We start from the raw sequence: 23,504 nt of genomic DNA on the forward strand, positions 1-23,504 counted from the left end.
AACAACAGACGTAATTCGAAAGAGAAGTAGCAGAGTGGGGAATCACGAGTGCAAAACAGCTTAGCGTGTCTCCATCTGCAGGCATCACTTTCTTTGTCAATCAGTCGGGTGTCTCGATTTGCAGTGAGGGTATACCTTACTAACATTGAGTCAATGCATTTAATATTCTTTAAAGCTCATGGGCATGGATGGATGCGGGCAGGGGTACAAATGAGATGCTTGTCCAAGGCCATAAACGCCAAATAGGCCCACGATTGTAACATAAGTATACTGTAATGTAGTGTGTCCTGGCTAGCAACGGTGGAGGAATTTGTGTGTGTTAGGGGAGGGATCTTTTCTGCTGCCCCATAGGCAAAGATACCAACACCCGACTCTGCCTATCAGTGTAGTTGATATATTTTGATTCATTTTAAATACTTTGTGCAAAATGGACTTTAATTGCCAAAAAATGGCATGCATGCATACAATGCCTCTGAGGTCAACTGGCACAATTTTCTAAGGTCTTACTGACAATTTGGTGCATCTGTATGTTGAATGGAGCAATCGTTGCTGTTGTCTGTATGATTGTGCAACATGTACATGTGCAATGGTCTCGCAATTATAGAGAGGGCTCCACAAATAATATGGATTTCTCTCGGTGCTGGTCTCTTTTTAAATCCTTTATATTAAGTTCGCGTGCTTGCTTGCTTGCTTAGGACCGTGCAAATCTTTCGGTCGTTTTTTAACCCACTTCCCGTGATCCAATCGAGCTGACATTTTCCACACAGACTCGTTGTGCCAGACAATTATTGTTCGTGAAAAAAATTCCCAAAATTTGACACTTTTTAGGCAAAAAAAAATTATTGTACATATATTCAAATAGAACGCATTCATAGCTTTGGCTGAACATCACAGTGCAAGAGCCCAGAGCGTAACCCCTCCACAGGCCGTGGTGGAGTAGCGCAGTTAGTAGCGCCCTCGCTTCCCATGCCAAAGGTCGCGGGATCGATCCCCGCGTCCTCCACAGGCGAATATATTTTTAAATCCTTTATATTAAGTTCGCTTGCTTGCTTAGGACCGTGCAAATCTTTCGCTCGTTTTTTAACCCACTTCCCGTGATCCAATCGAGCTGACATTTTCCACACAGACTCGTTGTGTGTGACAATTAATTTTCGTGAAATTTTTTTCCCAAAATTTTACACTGTTTAGGGAAAACTAATTAAATATTTAATTACCAATTGCTTAATACTGGCAGACAATCATCTGACCCATAGATTGCAGCCATCTCAAGCCAGAGGACGAGAGAACTCTAGCCGCCACGCATATAAAGGATTTAGAGTGAAAAACTTTGTTTTTACGGGTTTACTTGTTAAATCCTTTATATTAAGTTCGCTTGCTTGATTAGGACTATGCAAATATTTCGGTCGTTTTTTAACCCACTTCCCGTGATCCAATCGAGCTGACATTTTCCACACAGACTCGTTGTGCGTGACAATTAATGTTCGTGACATTTTTTTCCAAAATTTTACACTTTTTAGGACAAAAATATTATATTTAATTACCAATTGCTTAATGGTGCAATGCAATCATCTGACCCATAATTGGCAGCCATCTCAAGCCAGAGGACAAGAGGACTCTAGCCGCCACGCATATAAAGGATTTATAGTGAAAAACTTTGTTTTTACGGGTTATACTTATTGGTGTTTCTTTAACCGCTTTCCCATGACCACTGAAAAGTAGGCTGGGCAGGGTTTACAAAATGGGCTTGGTCAGAATTCCCACAGCATTCTCACCGGGACAAGTGAGCTGCACCACGGCAACATGGACAACTGGGCCATGTAACTCAACTTTTTAGTGGGCTGCTTAGCTTTCTTTGCAAAAGGAGCTATGCTGGGCCACCCTCAAACAGCCATGGCGTCTCTCGATTAGGTCAACTTAAGAGCCAATGTTTTACGATAACAACGCGGTGAAAATGTACAAAAATATCATACGACGTAATTGATGCTGCTGCATTGCCAGTGGTGCACAAGCACAGTACAAAAACATCAACACATTAGTCAATAACACTGTGGCCTTGAATGGAAAACGATATAATAGGCAACTCATGGATGCGGACAATAGGACAAGAAACGGCCTGGACTTGACCTATCCAGGAATGGACCAATCACTACCTGGGGTCTGATTTCTGTGGCCATGGAAGTGTAGCATTTGTCACTCTCTGTCTGTCTCAAGGCCCCATTTAGGCCGGCTCTCCATTCGATTGCACAGGGATACACTCAGCATCGAGACAGTTCTAAGAATTATCGACATGGCAGATAACAAAAAAATGACAGTTATACGTGATGTCCACCAGCTTGTAACATGTCACAGTATGCTGGTCCAATGGTCGGAGGTGAGTTGGGCACGTCATTACATCCTCCAACCGTCATTTTAATATTGGTGCGTGCGCCTCTGTGCTGATTAAACACATTCCTGCGGAGGGAGCTGGTAGGAACGTTGGGTTGCTCGGTCAATGGCCAGGGTCAACGGCGGCGTGGTGTATTCCGCAAATATGCCCGACTGTGAGGGCGGGCACAAGCCGGCGTGAGTAGGTTAAACGTTGAATTTTATAAGGGCACCACGGGGTGACCAGCCCCTCCCCTCCCAGCCCCACCCCTCCCACCCCCCACCCAGCCCCACCCTACCCACCCAGCCCCTCCCCACCCTCCCCTCCCCACCCGGCCCCACCCAGCCCCTCCCCACCCTCCCCTCTCCACCCAGCCCCACCCCTCCCATTTTCGGATGCACGACGGACGGACGGACACACACAATAATCCCTTGTGGGCTGGTGGAACCAGGAGGTTCCTACAAGTATTATGGATCCTAAAGTAGGTTGGCCCAGCACACTTACCTAGCAGTCGTGGAAACGCCGCACGTATGCCCATCAACAAAGCATTGAGCAATTGAATGCGGGACCCGTGCAGCACTGTGCACGGCGTGCGTGGAGCGTGAATTCACTGGCCATGTCACTGAAAGCCAGGTGGCGCCATTTGCTTTAACGCTATGAGCAACACACGGAATTGAGGGAAGCATAACATTTTAATGATTCAAGCTGCTTGTGGATAAGTTGAATTGCTACGATGCTGAGAAGGGCAGCGGAAAACACAGAATGAACCTGTAACGCAGCAGGGGTGAATCGTGAGTGGGTAATCGAGAAGAGAAGTGTGCATAAAAGATACGGCGTGCTCCACAATTAATGACTTGCACCTGTGCACGTCCCAAAAGATCTTCACGGAGCAGCACAGGTGCAGCGTTTTAATATGTAGAGCGTGCCCATTTCCCTCCGGGGGTGTTTTCAAGTCGCGTCCAAAGCTTTGCGAGCTCTCTCTCTCTCTCTTTTCCACGCCAAGAGCAAAATACAAGTGCATGTGAAATGTTGAGATCCTTAATTTCTTTGGGGACCTTTATGTTGTTCCCAGTTAGCCCAAAGCAGACAGTTCGTGACTGTCTATTGGCTTGTGGCAAACGATACGAGAGCATGGAGCCTGGGGGAGCAATCAGTCTTCCGGCATGTCCTCAACATGCTGCTTACGACTAATAGGACAAATTAAAGCTATTGTGCAGTAGCAGCTCAGCCATTCACTCTCAAACGCATTCGCATGCTACTGCATGATCAATGCCAGAATATACTGGCGCGTAAAAAAGCACGTTGTTAACAGTTACTATAATATCAGCAGTCTCGCTATGTTATTATGGCGTTAACAGTGGGTGTTCACTCGGTTGAAGGTCGTTCATATAATATTTCAAATGCATTTTTCTGGAGTTATGTATATGAATAATGTGAGACCATTAGTATGAATAGCATTTTTATGAAACTGTATATTTATTTGACAAGGCAATGCAATCTCGAGCTATGATTTGTAAAAAAAAAACCGATAGTAATTTGATAATATATAAATGTAACTGAATGTGTCAAAATGGCAAGGAAAAAAATGACTTCATTTCTAGAATCATCATTTCACACACAAAAACATGAAACAGGTTTATATTTTGCGAATGTGCCTAGTGCTGTGAGTGTGGCTTTAGGATGGAATAATTTATCCACCTTCGTGCGATTGTCTTCATGCCATTTTTTTCTGCCTTGCAAGGGATTTTGTTTTGTCTCTTACCAGTAAATCACACAACCTCTAAAATTGACACGGACCCCATTTGTGAATACAACACACCGTGCCATATTTAACGACAAGCACACGCGTATCACCCATCCCGCGAGTGTGCAGGTCAGGTTGAGTCTATAAAACATCAATAAGTAATTATTGTCCTTTTGGCATATTTCAAGTTTGAGTTTGTGGTTACAGTGACACGTGATGTCGCACATACCATACACGCGTTATATTTACCGGGTGCGTTTCATATGTAATACGTTGATGGGCACGATATCCAATTAGCGTTTGGTTCACTGCAGAGCCTATAAGTCCACGAGTGACCTGATTTAATCAGCTCATTGGAATTTCTGAGCAGTCCAGAAAGTGGATACTGCTCTTCACATTCCTTGAGCCTCAAATCCTTTTCATGGGAGAAGCGGTCGATCGGTGACTAATGAAGGCACCAATTAATCTCTCTCAAAGCTGGTGGCCTCGCCGGTGTAGTGCATCAAAGGTGCGTGTCTTCTTGGTGCGCGTGCCTGCAGAGGCGTCAACAATGTGTCTTACACATGCCATCATGCTGTGTATGCACACGGTATCATCATCATCAGCCGTGGACAATCCACTTTCTGATGAATGTTTCACCAAGCCGTGGCCACCTCTTACGATCCCGCGATGTAATAATCCACCTATCACCTGCGCACGATCTGACACACACGATATCTGTAACATTTATGTTACGGTGTGTGTACATATGCACATTTGACAACCCACACTGACAAGCGTGGTGAAGTATGGACAAGCATACCCCATGACCAACAACAACATTGGGAGGCTCTAATTCAGCATTCGATTGACAAAGGGCAGTGATTGTAAATATATAAACATATACCCAGTGTACAACTTAAGCAAGAGAATCGTGTATTGCACATATATGCAGCACGATATATAGAAAAAAACAACCTTGCTATTGAGTCAGCAGCTGCAGTATACATATTTGATCAGAAAAAAATCTGGACAAAAAAAGGCATTTGCTACAGTGGAACAATTTTGTTTTGTATGTGACGGACTTTCATGGTCTGTGTGCTCTCTTTTGGATTGAGTACTACAAATGTGTTAATGTACCGCTTGTTTGTCAATCAGCTGCTGGATGAGGGCCTCCCCACAACATGTGGGTATAAGGGGCTATTTGACCATACTTCACCACACTGGTTAGTGCAGGTTTGGTAAAGCTGGAGAGAATAGGCATGGGAGCATAGTAGTGTAGTGTTATAGCGCCGGCCTTTGGACAGCAGAGGCAACTGTGGGGGACAGACAGCACACACGCCGGTGAGCGTGAGCACGGGTGTGTTGGCAGAGCAGAGGAACTAGGATAAGGGTCACAGAGGACCCCATCTGGAGACCCCTGGAACCTGCTAGTGGGTTCGAGAAGGGAGGCGCGGTCAGGACGGAGCCAGGCTGCGCTGGTAGCATAAAAGGAGCTGAGAGCGGGGGGCTCGAGGCTGCCGGTTCTAGGAGTGGACTCGTCTCATCGTCGCTGTCGTCTCATCGCCGTCGTCGCTAATGTCTCCGCTAGATATTGCGCTACAAGATAGTAGTTGGCTATCTCAGTCAGCGCCGTCAGTGTTAGATGGCTAGTGTAATGTACAGGCTAGGCTGAGCTACTGTGGAGAGTGTGCGGACGAGACCGTGAAAGTTGTTAAATAAAGTGCCTCCGAGAAACTCTGGCTTTGAATCGTTGACACTACAGTAGTACAACACATTTTACTTCACTGCCCTATTGACCACAGTGTATCCCCAATCTAATAATACATTTACCTCCTGCAGTTAAGTTTTTATAACTATACATTGGATGCATACTGCCTCAATAGCTCATTTGAGCAATGAATTGGAAATCCCAATCCATTGGAAACACAGTCTATCATCCATCTGGTGGGTCAATAATACAAGTGTAGTGACTGACTTGGAGACGTAACTTCTTGGAGGCAATTATTTTATTAAACACCAAGCACACGTTGTACACGTTATACAATACACACCCTACACTGTTACACGTTCTCTGTCTCTCGCTTATACGCAACTCTACACTGGTTGCTAGCCGACAACACAACGCTAGCTGTCTGACACTGACGGCGCTGAACCGAGACAGCCAACTACGTCTAGCAGCGCAAAATATATCAGATGAGACGACAGCGGCGATGGTGACGATCTTCAGCAGCAATGACGATGTCGACGGGGATCCCACTCCAAACGACAGCCCCGAGCTCCCGTTCGGGGTCCCCTTTTTAAATCCTTTATATTAAGTTCGCTTGCTTGCTTGCTTGCGTGCTTGCTTGCGTGCTTGCTTGCTTGCTTACGACCGTGCAAATATTTCGGTCGTTTATTAACACACTCCCCGTGATCCAATCGAGCTGACATTTTGCACACAGACTCGTTGTGCGAGACAATTAAAGTTCGTGAACATTTTTTTCCAAAATTTGACACTGTTTAGGGAAAACTAATTAAATATTTAATTACCAATTGCTTAATACTGGCACACAATCATCTGACCCATAGGTGGCAGCCATCTCAAGCCAGAGGACGAGATGACTCTAGCCGCCACGCATATAAAGGATTTAGAGTGAAAAACTTTGTTTTTACGGGTTATACTTATATCCTGTTAGCGTGGCCTCGCTCCGCCCCGGCCACGCCCCCCTTCTGGAACCTACGAGCGGGCTCTCGACGTGTCCTTTCCATAACCTTTCCCCTAGATCCCTCTCGGGTCTATCACGTGGCCTGCTGTCAGTCAGGGCTGCTACAAGCTGCAGATTCCCTTCCCTGCCAGCAGCCATCGCTATGCTACTTGGTGACCAATTCTATGTCACGAGCCAAGGACCGATTGGTGGGCATATATACGAAGATCCTGATTAGATTTATATTGCGTTGTTCATGCAAATTCCATCTCACAATTGCTGAAGAACCACAGACTGGAACCACAGGCTGCCAGGTAGTGAGCTGGCGCCATCTATTGCTCTGCAGTTCTCTATGTATTAAGATGTTGTCAGTCAATTAATGTGTTTACACATGTGGGAGGAAAATGGAGCACCTGGAGAACCCCACGCATGCGAGGAATCAACGCTCAATCCCATACAGAAGGGACAGATGATATTCGTCCTCACTTTGCTAGGCTGCATTGATCTGCGAGCCAGGACATCGAGAGCCACGGGAAGGGAATTTTGTAACATTTGTGATTTGTGCAATCCGCCAATCCACGCCTCCACTATGCTAAATTAGCAATGGTTATGGTGGGTCTAGATTGGGCCCTGTCAGAGGGCAGTGGAATTTCCACCACTGGCTTGGGATCGTAAATGTAGATGTGCATTTGTCACTGCTTGAAAAATCAAGGGGACATGCTGACTTTGCCTTGACATGTGCAGCAAGCTGTAAATACGTGTGTGAATTATGTATAACATACATTCCCACACGCAGTATTTCCAGACGCGATATTATTTTCCTTTACCGTATTTCCAATCGCACGCAGTTACTTCCCACCGACCCAATTTAAAAACTTCCATTACCGTCCCTGTAATTAAGACAAAGCCGTTACAATTTTACCACTACCGTACTTCCTGGCGTTTAATTAAATTTGGGTTTTTATATTTAAGCATTCTCTTTAATTTACTCACTGCAATTAGCTGTGTATTCTATGAACATAAAACTAGCACATATAGTTGCATTGCGCGTCGTCTCCTCCTCCACAGCTGTGATTTCTTACGACTATTTAAAGTTTATTTTCTACGCACGCAGGCGAAATAAAAAAAACCCATCTCGACATCTCTTGTGGAATCTAGATAATTGAATGAATGGGGGGGGGGGGGGTGGGTGGGGGGTGCACGTGGGCTGCATGGCTGAGCTAGCGATCTTTTTTTGGAGAAGCAGGCAGCGCCGGATGGATTTATAACATTAGCATGTAGATCGCACTGGCTTAGCTCACTCTCACCCCAAACCCAACCCCACCGTGCTCGCTCCCTCGCCACAAATGCCGTCGTCCCACGGTTCGCAATGAATGAAAGCAGCGTGCGCGGCGGCGGTGGCAGCAGCGTGCGCGACCCTCTGTATCCAAGCGTCTGACAGGCTGCCTGCCGGCAGGGTTGGCTATTGGTGGGGCTATCTCGCGCACGCAGCCTGGAATTCACAAGGAGGCCGTCCCATCTCCCCCCCCTCCTCCTCCTCCCGCCTCCTGTGCCGTGCGCTTCTCTGCCTGAGATTTCCATCCCTCGGTTCCGCGGGAGACCGGCGTCTTCCCACCTCTCGCCCGCGTGTGAGCAACGTGCGCGCACGTTTGTGCACCGAGCGTCTGGTGGAGGAGGTTGGGGGGAGGGGTGGTGGCGTGGTGGTGCTGGCGAAGCTGCGTGGTAAGGCGCAGATGGGATCGCGGTTGGCGAGCTGTATCGGCGGACGATCATCGTGGCCCTCCGCGACGCTTCTCAGCTTCCTCGGGTCACTGCTCGAGCCAGGCAGGAACGAAGAGGGGTTGTTGCAGCGCCCGTTCCACGGCCTGTATATTTAATTACAGCCTCATTCTGCGTTGCTGTACGTTACGCGCGCACTCGCGATGACACTGACAATCCATCTCGCTCTTAACGTTCCCTCGGAGAACGGACCTTGTGATATACAACTGGATTTTTGTTTCTCAGGAGCGGTGCCACCGCTTGGCCGATAATTGCTCGTTGCTTAATTCTTCTCTGAAGTCGCGCCGTCGGCGAAGACAGCCGCAGCAGAGGAGGTGGAAGATTTCAGAAGGTTTTTTTTTTTTAAATCTGAGAGTCTTCTGAGAGAGAGAGAGAAAGGACAGTTGACTCTGCTGCTTTGGATGGGAGTGCTCCATCTCTCTCATCCTCGGGGATACTGTGCATACGGAATCCAATATCCTGATATTCCCAGAGGAGAGGTCTTGAGGGTTGTATCCAGCAGCAGAAGCAGCAGCAGCAGCTGCAGCAGCAGAGTCACAGTGGGATGTGATCCTATGCATGGTGCTCGACGTCATTCGCGGGATCCCTCGCAATCACGTTGCTGTGCTCGGAGAAGTAGGCGGATTGAAAAAAAAAGATTTTGGAATGTCCGTATGACAAGCGTGGATCTTCCTGCAGCAGTGGGCATAGAATCTAATTTTCTCATCTTCTACCCGGCGGATTATCCCTGCGTGAGTACTGCCTGCGTGCAAGTGTGTGTGTGTGTTTGTCGATGATATTGCAAAGGGGGAACTTGCAGAGCTGTGGCTGAGGGTGAATGGCTCTCAGGTGTTGCTGCAAGATCTAAAATGAAATGGAAGCAGGGTCCTTATTCCAGTGATAGACTGTGTTCAGCATGCTTTATATCTATTCAGTCTGGAGGCTTCGGATAATAAAGCGTGTGCCTATCTTGGGGAGCAACATCTTGTGGTTTAAGCTCTACAGAGCTGATATTTTTTATTATTTGTGGTTGTATTAATGTATCATACAATTGTACCGTGCACTTTAAATGCAAATTGTGTGTGCATTTGGCACGATGTACAGAGATTGTTTATTCATATCACCTAGTTTAATTTTACATCTTGAATAATACATCACTATATGACAAAGAGCATATTGCATTTACATTTGCTATCATACAAACGATGAAACTCCAATACTAAATCATTTAAAAAAATATACTTAACGTGAGTAGTACGCATGAACGACATGTCACTGAATGCCATACGTGGACCATCAAAATGTGTTTATTAAAAGTTATTCGTTGTTAACAGCAGTGAGAGATTAAATTACATATTGCGTACATATGTACTTCATCCAGATGGATCAATTTTAATGAGTTTAAGGGGCGTGTACGTGCAAATAACTGTTCACGCCTTGCATTTCTAGGGGTGAGGTCCAGTGCGGGACCAGCCTGGGGTGGTGGCCTCAGGAAATCCCTGCGAGGGGAGCTCAATTGTCCACTCCAGAGTTGTCCAGGACACCGCCGCCACCACCGCAGCGAAGATGGACCTGAAGGGCGCTCGCTCTGAGGAGAACGTGGAGATGCTCGGGCACTCCACGCTGGAGAGCTTCGCCGGGAGCTCGAGTCTGCACGGCATCAGCCACATCTTCTCACCGGGCCGGCTGTCGGTGCGTCGCCTCCTGTGGGCCTTCGCTTTCCTGGGCTCGCTGGCCTTCTTCGTGCTCGAGTGCGCCGAGCGCGTGCAGTACTTCCTAGAGTACCCGCACGTCACCAAGCTGGACGAGATGACGGCTCACCTCATCGTCTTCCCGGCCGTCACCTTCTGCAACCTCAACGAGTTCCGATTCACGCGCGTGACGCGCAACGACCTGTACCACGTGGGCGAGCTGCTCCACCTGCTGAACGAGCGCATGGAGATCCCCAACGTGCACCTGGCCGAGGCGCACGTCCTGGCGCAGCTCAAGGAGCGCACCGACTTCCGCACGTACAAGCCCCGGCCGTTCAGCATGCGGGAGTTCCACGAACGCACGGGCCACGAGCTGCGGGAAATGCTGCTCTCCTGCAAGTACCGTGGGGAGTCCTGCTTTCAAGAGGACTTCCAAACCGTGAGTGGCCCACCGGCCCTCCTTGCCCCACCACCACCACCCCCCCGACCCCGTAACAGAATCACCTACCGACTCCGCCACTGCCACCACCGCCTCTGCCGTCGTCGCCACATACCACCATCACCACCTCCACCGCCTCCCGGTTATCGCAACTTTTATGATAAACTTAAAACAATTTTTATGAAGAAGTCTCACTGCAGCCACGGAAAGGAGGCATGCTTTCGAGCAGACCAGGACTCTCAGAGCATGTGTGTTTTCCTGTTACATATTCAACTACGGACACCGCCACACACCACCCTCCCCTGTGGTTTGCCACTTCATTCCCCGCCCCCCTCCATCATAGAAAACACGTGAACACACATGAACACACGTGAACACACGTGAACACACGTGTAACGAAAGAAATGGTAGCATTTGGTGGTCCACTGATGAATTTTATTGTTGGTGATGTTTATATGCTCTTGCCTCTGGGAGGAATGCTATAGGATGGCATGTTTTTTTGTGTTCCCAAATAAAGTCGAAGAAAAATAGCGGGCTACCATCACCATCGCACACCACCTACCGGTTACACCAACTCTTGTAATAGACCGCAAAAAGAAACTTAATTAAGAAGCCTGAATGGAGACAAGGGGGAGAGGAATGCTTCCCAGTAGACGACCAAGGACTTCCAGGCCGTCAGTGCCCTTCCCAATACAAAAATAAGAGAGGACCTAACCATACCACCAAACATCATCTCTTGGTTATACCAGACTCTTATGATAAATTGGGAGAAAAAATTGCTTATTACAAAGCACAAATGGAGACAGAGAGAGCGAGGTACATGTTGCAGCAGATCATTATTGAGGACTTTCAAACCGTGAGTGCCCTCCGGTGAAAAGAAATCACATACCGCCACCACCACCACATGCACCATCTCCAGTTGGTTCTTGTGATGAACTGAGAATAGAGACCGAATTAAAAGCCTGCACGGAGACAGAGAAAAAGGCACACTTCCAAGCAGATCATTATGAGAATGAGAAATGCATCATATGCTTTTCCGAATTGATCGTGCTGAAATGTAACAGTGGTATCTCTGTGTGCGTTCAATCCATTTTAAACTTGTGAGTTATTTCAGACATTGTTGTGTCGGAAGTTTCAATGAATGTAGCATTAAATAGAATGTATTGGTTCATTACGTATTGGAATAGAATAATAAGAGCTGATTGGTAGATTTACAATAATATTAATGCTGCATTATGCTTGTGCCTACATCATTTCCAGTTCTAGTTATCGCCTCATTTGAGGTGAAGTGGTGGTGCAGTGGTGATCGCACTGCACTTAGAACTCGGCAACCGACGCTTGATGCCGATCCACAGCTAACATCAAGTAGTGAGTGATATTTGTACTGGTCTTGGGCAGCCCTACCCCCCATTTCACCAACCTGCATTGGCCAGCTTGGTGAAGTATGGTCATACATACCTCATGAACAATAAAATTGGAGAAGCCTTCATCCAAAAGTGGATTGATAAAGGAAAGGGTTGTAAATGAAAAAAAGTCGTATATTATAATAATCATAATATAGGTTTTTGGGTCAGATCGCGTTATTTATAAATGTGTTGTAACCCTCCACCACCCGACACGGCCAAATAGTAAAAAATGTGTCACGTTTTTTAAAGGACAAAATAATTCACTTCTTTAGCCCACCGGTGTGCTGAAGAGAGTAACCAACAGCATTTTAATATTAATAATACCAAAAAGTACACATTCAAGACCAACACTTTATATTGCATTTGCTATTTTTTGTTAATAAACATGCCATGACTGAGGCAATGTTTGGAAGCCTTAATCCAGCAGTGGATTGATACAGCGCTGTAAAACCCATGTTGCTATACAAACACCTTCAAACCTGTATTTTGTCAAAATCTGCAATTACTTGGTAGGCAGTTAAATGAACAAGTGCAAATTACTATCGATTCGTAAATACGGTGCTTGTTTCATGTGTCACGGGTTGGTAAAAATAATATAATAAAGATTTGTGTGGAACAGAGCGGTTGGCTTTTTTGGCAAGCAGTTTAAGAAATCGGTTTTTTCCAACATGTTCCTTTGTGAAATGCCACAGAGGTCAGGCAAATCAACGTAGGTTCAACATCACAGCACTTGTCCCTGATCCATCAACAGGTGATCAAAAAACAAATAACACGGATCCAGTCGAGATTTAAACATTTCTGAGAAGGCATGTGACACCAAATAAAGTAAATCGATCGGAAAGAAAGTAATGTGGCAAAATAATGTTCGGCCCTTCCATCGCGATATGACAACCTGCTAACACGAGCACATTGCAGTGCACACATTCTCACAACACATGAGGAAAATGAGAAGAAATGCAGCAATAACGGGTGCCATTCAGGCAGTTGTTTACCAGCGCATGTTTATACTTGGCCACTGCGGAGCTCCTGAGGTGCTTGTGAATTGAACGATGCGTGCAATAGAAGCAGATAAATGCACCTCAATGCAAAATACACCATGGCGTGTATCATGGGAGGCAACGGCTGCTGGTTGTATGGATTGGGGTGATGAGAGAGGGGACATGCGTTCAGGGGCCTGCCAGGTCCCTTCCCAATATTGTCTTAAAATGACTCATTCCCTCAATAATTAGGTCCTCAAATCTGCTGTGGGACATGTCCTGTGTGATTCAGCACTCTGCAGCATGGCTTCCTTCTATCTAAGTCTCCTGTGTGTGTTTGAGGGTTGGACCGTGTGACGTTCGGCAGGATGTCTGATGTTTTTCTCCGCGTTTTGCAGACTTATTTAAGAAACTGAATTTCAGTGTTTCAATTCAAAAATTGTCAGCCTTCTGAATGTCAGCTTTCAGAAGAATCTCCCAGCGTGTTGAGCTGAAATTCGACATTGCGCCGAACGACACGCGGCACGACCTCAAAACGCTTTGGATAGATACACAGCACAACCGCAAAAACCTGCATAGAGATGAGGGGGATATCCCAGTCTGGAGTAAAATTCGACTTTTGTCTCCCTGAGATCACTAAAACCGGTACTATTTTTTCAAGAAGTCAACCGTGTTTGTCCGAGGTATATGTATTTACAGTCACGACTCTCTCACGAGAATGTGGATTTTCTATTCGTGGCCCAAGGCTATGATCAAACATACCTGGAATGAGCACGGCTTTTTGTCAAGTAACATAATAATTACTTATTTTCCCAGGAAAGCCACACTCAGTCCAAGGGCTCTTTTTATGAATGTCATGCATTGGATTTTTATTTAAAGGTATTTTTCAGAAGATGTATGAGTGTTTATTCAAGTGGGAAGAAACTGGAACACCCAGAGAAAATCCACGCAGACGAGGGGGGGCAACACCCTATCCCCATACAGATCGAAACTCGTGGAGTTTAGTCCAGTTGCTGTACTGCCTTCTGGAAAGCTGGGGTATTGACACCTCGATGCCCACGGGAAGGGAGTTTCAGAACTCTTGTTTGATCCACCAACCCTTGCCTCCACAGTGCTGGATCATAGATGTGCGCCACCACTGCCCGGCATGTGTCGAAATCTAAGAAGAATTGAGCCTGAAAAGTGCTTGGATAGATGACCATCATGCACAACAGACGGGTGCAGTACATGTTGTAGGTAGTATAGGAAAGTGCAGCAAACTCCATTGTTGTTTTGCGAAACGCGTTTAGAGTGTTTGGCTGATATAAATCTCCAATGATAAGCTACTTTGTTGAGCTATCATTTGTGGCCAGGTCGTTCCTGAAAAAAAATCTATATAGCTCGGTGGACCTTATCTGACAAAATAAAAAAATAGTTTAATAGTTTAAATAGTTTGGTTCATGTTTAGAGCTGTGGAGAGGATATTAGCACCACCCATGCTCATTAGAGCAGGAACGTTTTTCACCTCTGAGCAGTACAAGCACGTGTGTGTAAACCACCAAGACTAAGGTTGATGCTGAATATTTGTGGAGTTCGTCTGTGATGTTCATGTATGATTTAGCAGAATAAAAAAGACCGTGTATTCATTCATTGGGTTTAATTTACCATCTAGGATGCTCCGTTCTCAGGGTGAAGAGGTGAGTTAAATTTCACCAAACCTGGAGGCGGCCTGGGTGTTATGCAGCCATAAAGTCCACAGGACGGACAAACGTTTCATGGTGGGGTTTCAAAATGTGCACGGAGGCATGACAGTGTTGTTATCGTAGATTTAAAATTTGTGTTGTGACTTTTGAAAATTGTGTTTTTGCTCATACGTGAAATGCATGAAGTGGCAATTGCCTCTGGTTCATTCCAATTACATTTAAGCTGCCACCTGTGCCTGGTGGATAAACGCTTTATTAGTATAAAAAAAATATATGCTGGCACTCAGGGATTTTCCCTCTACACTAAATGACTGCCTTTGAATATTTTGGGTGATAAAGTATGTTTTAGTCGTGAAAAATTAATTTTGCTGGGACTTATCCTTTCACGGATTGGGAATAATACATGTACAGTGTAATCGCGCTAAACATGGAATACTTCCGGCTGCTGGCTACCCTTCGACAATTTCCCATAACCAGGCATCGTATATATTTGGCCACATTTATGCAATTTCACACGGCCATGAAAGTAAAAAAAAATGGAGATGTGGGTGAATAAAATAAGAAAATAAGTATAACCCGTAAAAACAAAGTTTTTCACTCTAAATCCTTTATATGCGTGGCGGCTAGAGTCCTCTCGTCCTCTGGCTTGAGATGGCTGCCACCTATGGGTCAGATGATTGTCTGCCAGTATTAAACAATTGGTAATTAAATATTTAATTTGTTTTCCCTAAACAGTGTAAAATTTTGGAAAAATGTTTTCACGAACATTAATTGTCTCGCACAACGAGTCTGTGTGCAAAATGTCAGCTCGATTGGATCACGGGAAGTGGGTTAAAAAACGACCGAAAGATTTGCACGGTCGTAAGCAAGCAAGCAAGCACGCAAGCACGCAAGTAAGCAAGCAAACTTAATATAAAGGATTTAAAAACCTTCTCGCAGAATTGAGGCCCTCATGCAAGGTTGTCAGCTCATGCCATCTACGTCGTTGAGATTGCGGGGAAGGAGCCGGTTCTTGGAATCGTGCAGTAAGACAGGACATGCAACCACAACTCTGGGTCCACAGAAGCCCTGAGCTCTGATACATTATGCATAGTGCACTGATTTTAAGACATGCGTTTACAAAAAAAAACACCCGATGATGGATTTTAGTTATTCGAGCATTAAATCATCTCCCTTCAACAAAAATTGCCAGAGTTATTTTCCACAAACATAAAATCCGTTTTGTGTTAAATGACAAATTGAACATCATATGAACCTGAATGATCTAATGTATTAAAAAAACGTTTAAAAACTCAAGTTTAAATCAAGCAGGTAACCTGTAGGTGACTGTTTAAACATGTGTTTTATTACCCATATAAAATTTACTACTACCCAGTTTTAATCTTGCAGCATTGTCCCATTACTTAATTTACAATTCACCTCTCATCGTGCAAGGTAGTGAATGTAAGCGCACGATTGCGTAACGAGTGCAGGCACAATCCGAACATCCAAACATAGTCAAAGTTAACAAGAAAAATGATTTATAGTTGCTTTGAAAGACTGTAAATAGATTCATTGCGTCTTGTTTGTGTGTGGTTTTTTTTTGCTCTCAATTGTAATGCATGGAAGCTAACGTTGAACTGAAGGTTCTGTGATATGATCAGGGCAGTTGTGTGTTGTGTGATTAATGCTTCGGTCGCCCTTCCCGTCTCATTGCTCCGCCTAACGCATTGCCCTCCCATCTTCTACCGCCCCCGCCGGTACCCCCTCCCATCTAACCAAAAGCTTCCCTGGGATGGAAACTGTAAAAGTTGATAGCATCTCTTTTTATTGCCTTCAGTTCTAAAGACTGAATTGCCACCATCATATTGAAAGCATTAAAATCCAATAGCCGCCAGAGTTATCGTGGACCTCATGAATAGATGCGCCGTGGAATAAACAAAATAATTATTATTTATGTCCTCATCTTATCAAGGTGACTTGCCTGGTGGGGCCGTAATGCGATGTGTACTTTATATCATTCATGTTTTTTTTTCTCTCCCTCGCCGCGCTCGCCCCGTGCACGCATTCGCTCGCCGTGTAATATACACACAGGGCGCATCTTGTGTGCCCATACCAGATGTGGGAGTGTATCGTGTGTCGTGCGGCATCAGCAAAAGTGAGCCTGATCGATGCCGCTTTGTAAGATGACACGCGCGCATGGATCGCACGTGCTCGAGAGACGGGCGGTAGGGGAGGGATTGGATCGCGAACGCCAAGGGCCCCGACGCGACCGCGAGCGGTAACCGAACACGTGGCTAATGGATCCAGGTCGCCAACGATCTGGCCGATGGGGTTCGATTCCCATGGAATGCCCGCCGGGCAGCCCAGACTCGTGTGTAACGAGCACTCTGCACCACGCCGCCGCATCGCACACTGCTGACATTGCCCAACTTCAGCACATTCTGTATCGGATCCGTTGTGGAACCTTGCTACAGGCGAACCGCGAAGCCTGCCAGGGTGGCCGTTAATTTAAGTGCTTCGCAATGACAACTGCTTTTTTGCCGATTGCCTGACCAATGGCCATGCAATAATGACCAGTTGGAAAAAGAACATTTTATTCTGCTTTGGCCCATCTGTTCGTGGTACATTTCTCCTGCTATAGCATTAAAAGGTCACAATTGTTGACAATTCCGCAAACCGTATTTTATGACTGTTGGAGACTTCCATCCAACAATAGACTGGGAAAGGGCTGTACATATACCATACAGTAGTTCTGCAAAAAATACACACTCGGGCTTTAAATGTGTATTTTTTATCCTATTGACATTTTGCTACAATTCCTTGTTATTTTTCTGCATTTAAGTAACATTTGTTTTAATTGATTGTTATAATAATGTAAACATTTCTTGAATACTTTACAGAATTATAACACTACGTAAAAAGTTAATTGTACCATATTGTCAAAAGGGTTACACCGATATTTTCAACATACAAACACAGATTGCGTTTTTGTACCAAGTAGCAAGGACTGTCCATAGTCTGTGGAGCTTGAAAGGAAGATATGTTTTACTTGCAATTCATTTCCCCCCTTGCCGTGGTATTTGAATTTCTGTCCATTATGAGCATGGGCCTATTCATCAACATTATTTACGAGCTGGTGCATTTATTGGAACCAGTGCATTCATTTACTAAGTGCATTCATTTACGACGCATTTGCTTGCACAGGGCTTTTATTTTCTGCATGTGGGGAGTGTCTGTGAGAGGCTGGCTCTTTAACAAATTGGGGGGAGGGTGGTGGGAATGGTTCCCTTTCTCGCACTGTCCCCATTATATTGAACTGAAAAGCAGATGGCATTCATCCTGCCAAAAACAAAATGCCACTTAGGTGTTATTTTTATTTATTTAACTAGGTGAGACCCTTTTTAAGTTGCAATATTTTTTTGGCAACTAATGAGGGAAAGACCAAAGCTATTGCTATACTTTCAAATATGTCTTTCTTTCATGGGAGCGGCTTGTGGCCTAACACCATTTATTCTTGTTAATGGCGTCACGCAACCTTTAAAATCTACAGTACAGTACTTTAAAGGAGATGGGGCCTTTTGGTAACTCTCCAAAGCGTCTTCGAGGCAGCTGTGGAGGCTGAACCACTAACCCTCTGTAAACCGCTCCAGTGGACAGAGATGATCAGTCACAGTGTAATATTGGACGCAGAGGGTTAAATTGCCTGCTGACATCCTGGTAGCAAAGGAAGAATAAATGCAATCATAAAGGGGGGCTTTTATTTGGGAAGCTATAGAAGCAAATTGATTACAATTACAACCATTGAGTCGTCGATTTCTGTAAAAAAGGTGAAATATTATTGTACGATAACGGGCATCTTAGCCACCAGGAAAGACAAGCCCTAAAGCATAGAGCACGGGTGGGGAACTTTTTTCTGCCAAGGGCCATTTGGATATTTATAACATCATTCGCGGGCCATATAAAATTATCAACTTAAAAATTAGCCTGTTATATTTGGTCAAAGATTTAATGATCTCGCCCCTAATGTGATGGCTGGAACTGCTTCTCTTTGGCGAGGCGTGTGATGTTAGCTGGTATTGATGATGTTGCTACTCGCAACTGCTTTTCCAAGTTTGCTCCTAGATTTATTGAATTTCGAGTCTCGCCTGCGGTTGCCTTGGCAGGGCCAGACCAAATGATTTCGCGGGCCTTGTACAGCCCATGGACCGGACGTTTCCCACCCCTGCCCTAAAGCATGACTTTCTTCTAGATTTGAAGCTTTCGTGACTGCAAAGATTCATATTATTAGGTTTTTTCGGTAAAGTCACGTAGGTAAAAATGTTTTATTTAAATTGATAAAAGTAAAATAAAAAAATATCTTACTTGATGCAGCAGTCGTGTTGTGACAATTCCACCTGAAGACGGAAGCTTGTGTTGCATCCGAAACGTCGTGATTTTTATTTTATTTTTTATTTTACTTTTATTAATTTTAATTTTTTACCTACGTGACTTTACCGAAAAAACCTAAGAACATGACTTTCTTGACATGTCGGATTTCTACGATGGCATTATCTCAGCACAAAAGGTGCAACAAATTGCCTCAAAAAGGGTGGCCCCTTAACCATCCCCCGTACCGGCTGGACGGGACACGTTGGCGTCACAAACTACACAACACTCGTGCATTTTTTCGCCGAACACTGTACACAAGGATGATAACATTCGGTCTGTACAACAACGTGCGCTTGGCCGCCCGCAATGCTGGTAGATGGAGCTCCTCTTGCGATGATGAGTGAGGGTGAGATCGGGGCAACGGTTAAGTATGGGGCCGGCAGGTTTTGATAGAGTAGGGGACCGGCTGGCGGGTCGGGAGGTTGAAGTGATCCCTCACTGCGCTTGCAGGTTTCCCCGGTATGCTGTGAAAGAGGGCAGATTGAGAAGACAACGAATTGTATTGAAGTGAGATTGAAATCACGGCCCTCAGCTGTCGTGGGTAGTTTGTAAAACCAGCGGTGGACGAATCTGTCTCCCATCATCACTGGGATGTGCTCCTGTCTGAAGGCTTCAGCTGTGGCCAACACCCAGCCGTTTAGGGGCCGTCCATAAATGACGTCACGCGATTTTGGACGATTTCTGACCCCCCCCCCCTCGTCACACGGCGTCACAAAAAGTCAGACCCCCCCCTCAAATATGACGTCACAAAGCTCTGCTGCCCCCCCCCCCGAAAAAAAAACATACTTCAAATCGCTTTAAACTATTGTCATTGTAGTGCGTATTTAATGTGGCGCTGCACTCTGATGTTGTAGGAGAAAACATTTATTAAAAAGTCTATTTAATTAAGTGTAAAGTGTTGTCTATATTTATTTAAAGTTGCGCATTTTGATGTGACGTCACATTTCTCAAACTCCCCCCCCCCTCGTCACACATCGTCACAAATGTCTGACCCCCCCCCCCCCAATAGGTGCGTGACGTCATTTATGGACGGCCCCTTATGAGTGCACACGGTATTCTCCCGAAGGCCTTCGCCAGTGAAACTGCGAGGCTGCCCCATAGCGTCGGGGAGGGGCCTGGGGGGGGGGGGCTCCCCCTCTACCCAAATGTTCAGCTCCCCAATTCTAAATGGGTTTTAGTTTGACGATTGTTTCACATTAACTCTGCCGTGCCCCCCCCCCCCTCCGTGAGTTTTAGTATGCACCCCCCTCCCCCGCCACCTCCTTTAAACAAAGTCATGCTACAAGGTTGTTGACAGCGCAATTATACTGCAGATTAACCGAATTTGTGAATTAATGCATGTTACCCGTTGTTAACGTTTATAGCATCCATCCGCGTCCTCTCGTCACACGTGCGCTGAGCATTAAGATTTGTGCTGCGCGTGACTGGAGCGGTGTGATGTATGGAGTACCACTAGAGGCAATGAATGAGTGGTAGCATTTTCCGTAATGGCTTGATGGTGTCGTCTTGACCCAGCTAAGAGGGGACTCTCTATGTACATTTGTCTTGTCGTTCTGCTGCCAGCCGTACCACGCACAATTTCAGTGCTCACGACATGCACTCATCCGAAAGTGTATCCACACACGAGTGGTTACATCGGTGCTTTGAGAAGGCGTTCTGAAAAGAATTTAAAACAACACGGGCGTTTTTACACGGCTGTGTTGCCACATAGGGGAATTGTTGAAGCAGGTGGGTGGAAGCAATTGTAAGAAGAGAAATCATCGAGATAGAACAAAGCGGTAACACTGGCTACGGAAAGAGGACCATGATGGAAATTCATTTGGCCCCATCGTCGCAAAGTAGCTGACTGAAGGAACATATTATGAAGACTCCAAAACGTCTACATTTTCTCTTGTGTGTTGTTTAAATGTGGGTGGTTGGTCACTATTGCTCAATTGCTTGATGGTGACGGAAAACAATATCCACAATGCAGTTCTTTAGGAACTGGTGGTATTGCGCTATGCGTAAGGCTGAGAGATGTTTGTAGACACTGAATGTTTTTGTGCAAACTGTATGCTCGGCATGTGATGCTATACAGAAGCGTGGTGACACAGATATCTGCTTTGAAAGGCAAACTGTGTGAATCTCATCTTCTTTGGTTTTTCGGTAAAGTCACGTAGATAGACAAAAAAGGAAATAAATAAATTAAAACTTCGACGTTTCAATCACAACACAAGCGATCGTCTCCTGTTTTATTATGACACGCTTTTATTTAACTCACTGTCGTTGTTGTATCCTCAAATCTTGTAACTCAATTTTAACCCACTTCCCAATGTGCTATCGACTGCACACTTGGTATGCGTATGTCATACTGATGACATCATAAAAAAAATATATTTTAAAACATTATTTTTTATGTTATGTTTCGGCTTGGCTCTAATTGTCCACGGTAAACTGACGTTGGCTGTAAATCACCACGGCTCCTTACGTTATGGCAAACTTCGGGGCCACTTCCTGGAGTCGTGGAGTTCTGCCATTACTCGTACGGTACATTTCATTAAAGCGTGTTTCTAAAAAAGTGTTTAAATATGACTTATTTTTCAACGTTTTGTTAACGGTTTTACTTAACTTTGACTCCTAAGTTTGTTGTGGTCAAATCTTGTAATCAAAATTTAGTCTACTTCCTGTAGTCCAATGAATTCCAAATGTTGCACACGTACTCAGATCCGGTGACAATGCGTGCCTCTATCAAAAGCGGCATCAATGAATTGGCTCTTTTAAAGCAATTAACATTTTGTATGGACGGATAATTAATTAAATATTTATTTGGGGAGGACAAAAACGCCGCGGTCCTTAAACTCTGGAATTGCATCGCCCAAGAAGCAGGCGCCACGTGTCGTCTCAGGCGCCATCACTCCACACAAACAAAAGTTGTACATTGAAGATTCATTCATAAAATAATCAATTAATTCCAGTAAACGTTGGCGTGGGAGCAGACGCCGCATCATTGGCGTACTTCTCGACCGTGAGTTAATTGGAAGTTGTGAATAAAAAACCGTTGTTTTTTTAAAAATACTTTTTTTTTATTCCTCCTGAAGACGATCCGCTTGTGTTGTGATCGAAACGTCGTTGTTTATTTATTTATTTTGTTTACTTTGTATTTTTTTGTTATTTTTTGTTATTTTTATTGTTATTTTTCTTCTATCTACGTGACTTTACCGAAATAACCAAATAACAGGAATTCCTGCAGTCACGAAAGTTTTCAGTGCGAATCTCTTTGTCCCGTTCGCAGAGCGTCCAACCACTTGACTCATCATCATCACTCGCAGCCAAGATCGATCCACTGCTGGATGAAGGCGTACCCAGGCCGTTGCCAAGCCGTATTGGCCATGCGATGCAACAATCAATCCCTTCGGCACCTGCACACGAGCCGATCTCATCGCTCCAAATCCTCGGTCGATGTCCCCTCGAGCATGTTTCTCTCCTTTGGCTGCCACCACCAACCAAGTCGTTCGTCTCGACCCCCGGCCATTCGTTATCCATTCGAGGCACCGTTTCCCTGCTCGAGCTCGCGAAATTTGACCCAATAATGAACATTTGTCACCCTACGGTGGAGTCAAACTGTGCTGCTCCTCGTGCTCTGAATGTGTGTGGACCATGCGTGCACGTGGCGCGTGCTATTCTACAGTGAGGGGAAAAAGTATTTGATCCCCTGCTGATTTTGTACGTTTGCCCACTGACAAAGAAATGATCAGTCTATAATTTTAATGGTAGGTTTATTTGAACAGTGAGAGACAGAATAACAACAACAAAATCCAGAAAAACGCATGTCAAAAATGTTATAAATTGATTTGCATTTTAATGAGAGAAATAAGTATTTGACCCCCTCTCAATCAGAAAGATTTCTGGCTCCCAGGTGTCTTTTATACAGGTAACGAGCTGAGATTAGGAACACACTCTTAAAGGGAGTGCTCCTAATCTCAGATTGTTACCTGTATAAAAGACACCTGTTCACAGAAGCAATCAATCAATCAGATTCCAAACTCTCCACCATGGCCAAGACCAAAGAGCTCTCCAAGGATGTCAGGGACAAGATTGTAAACCTACACAAGGCTGGAATGGGTTACAAGACCATCGCTAAGCAGCTTGGTGAGAAGGTGACAACAGTTGGTGCGATTAATCGCAAATGGAAGAAATACAAAAAAGAACTGTCAATCTCCCTCGGCCTGGGGCTCCATGCAAGATCTCACCTCGTGGAGTTGCAATGATCATGAGAATGGTGAGGAATCAGCCCAGAACTACATGGGAGGATCTTGTCAATGATCTCAAGGCAGCTGGGACCATAGTCATCAAGAAAACAGTTGGTAGCACACTACGCCGTGAAGGA

The 23,504-nt window shown here is 45.2% G+C and overlaps 1 protein-coding gene across 1 annotated transcript; it reads left to right on the forward strand.

Annotated features, from left to right (window-relative positions):
• The first annotated feature begins 8,167 nt into the window (after positions 1-8,167).
• LOC133344496 (acid-sensing ion channel 1-like) lies at positions 8,168-23,136 on the forward strand. The gene is made up of 3 exons (XM_061554469.1): positions 8,168-9,285; positions 9,983-10,663; positions 22,410-23,136. The coding sequence occupies exons 2-3, from the start codon at positions 10,100-10,102 to the stop codon at positions 22,806-22,808; spliced, it is 963 nt and encodes a 320-aa protein (XP_061410453.1). The 5' UTR covers positions 8,168-9,285; positions 9,983-10,099; the 3' UTR covers positions 22,809-23,136.
• Positions 23,137-23,504: the final 368 nt, after the last annotated feature.

This window comes from Lethenteron reissneri, chromosome 20 (genome assembly GCF_015708825.2).
Source record: "Lethenteron reissneri isolate LAM-NWPU_2019-01 chromosome 20, ASM1570882v1, whole genome shotgun sequence".
Taxonomy (NCBI): Eukaryota; Metazoa; Chordata; class Hyperoartia; order Petromyzontiformes; family Petromyzontidae; genus Lethenteron; species Lethenteron reissneri.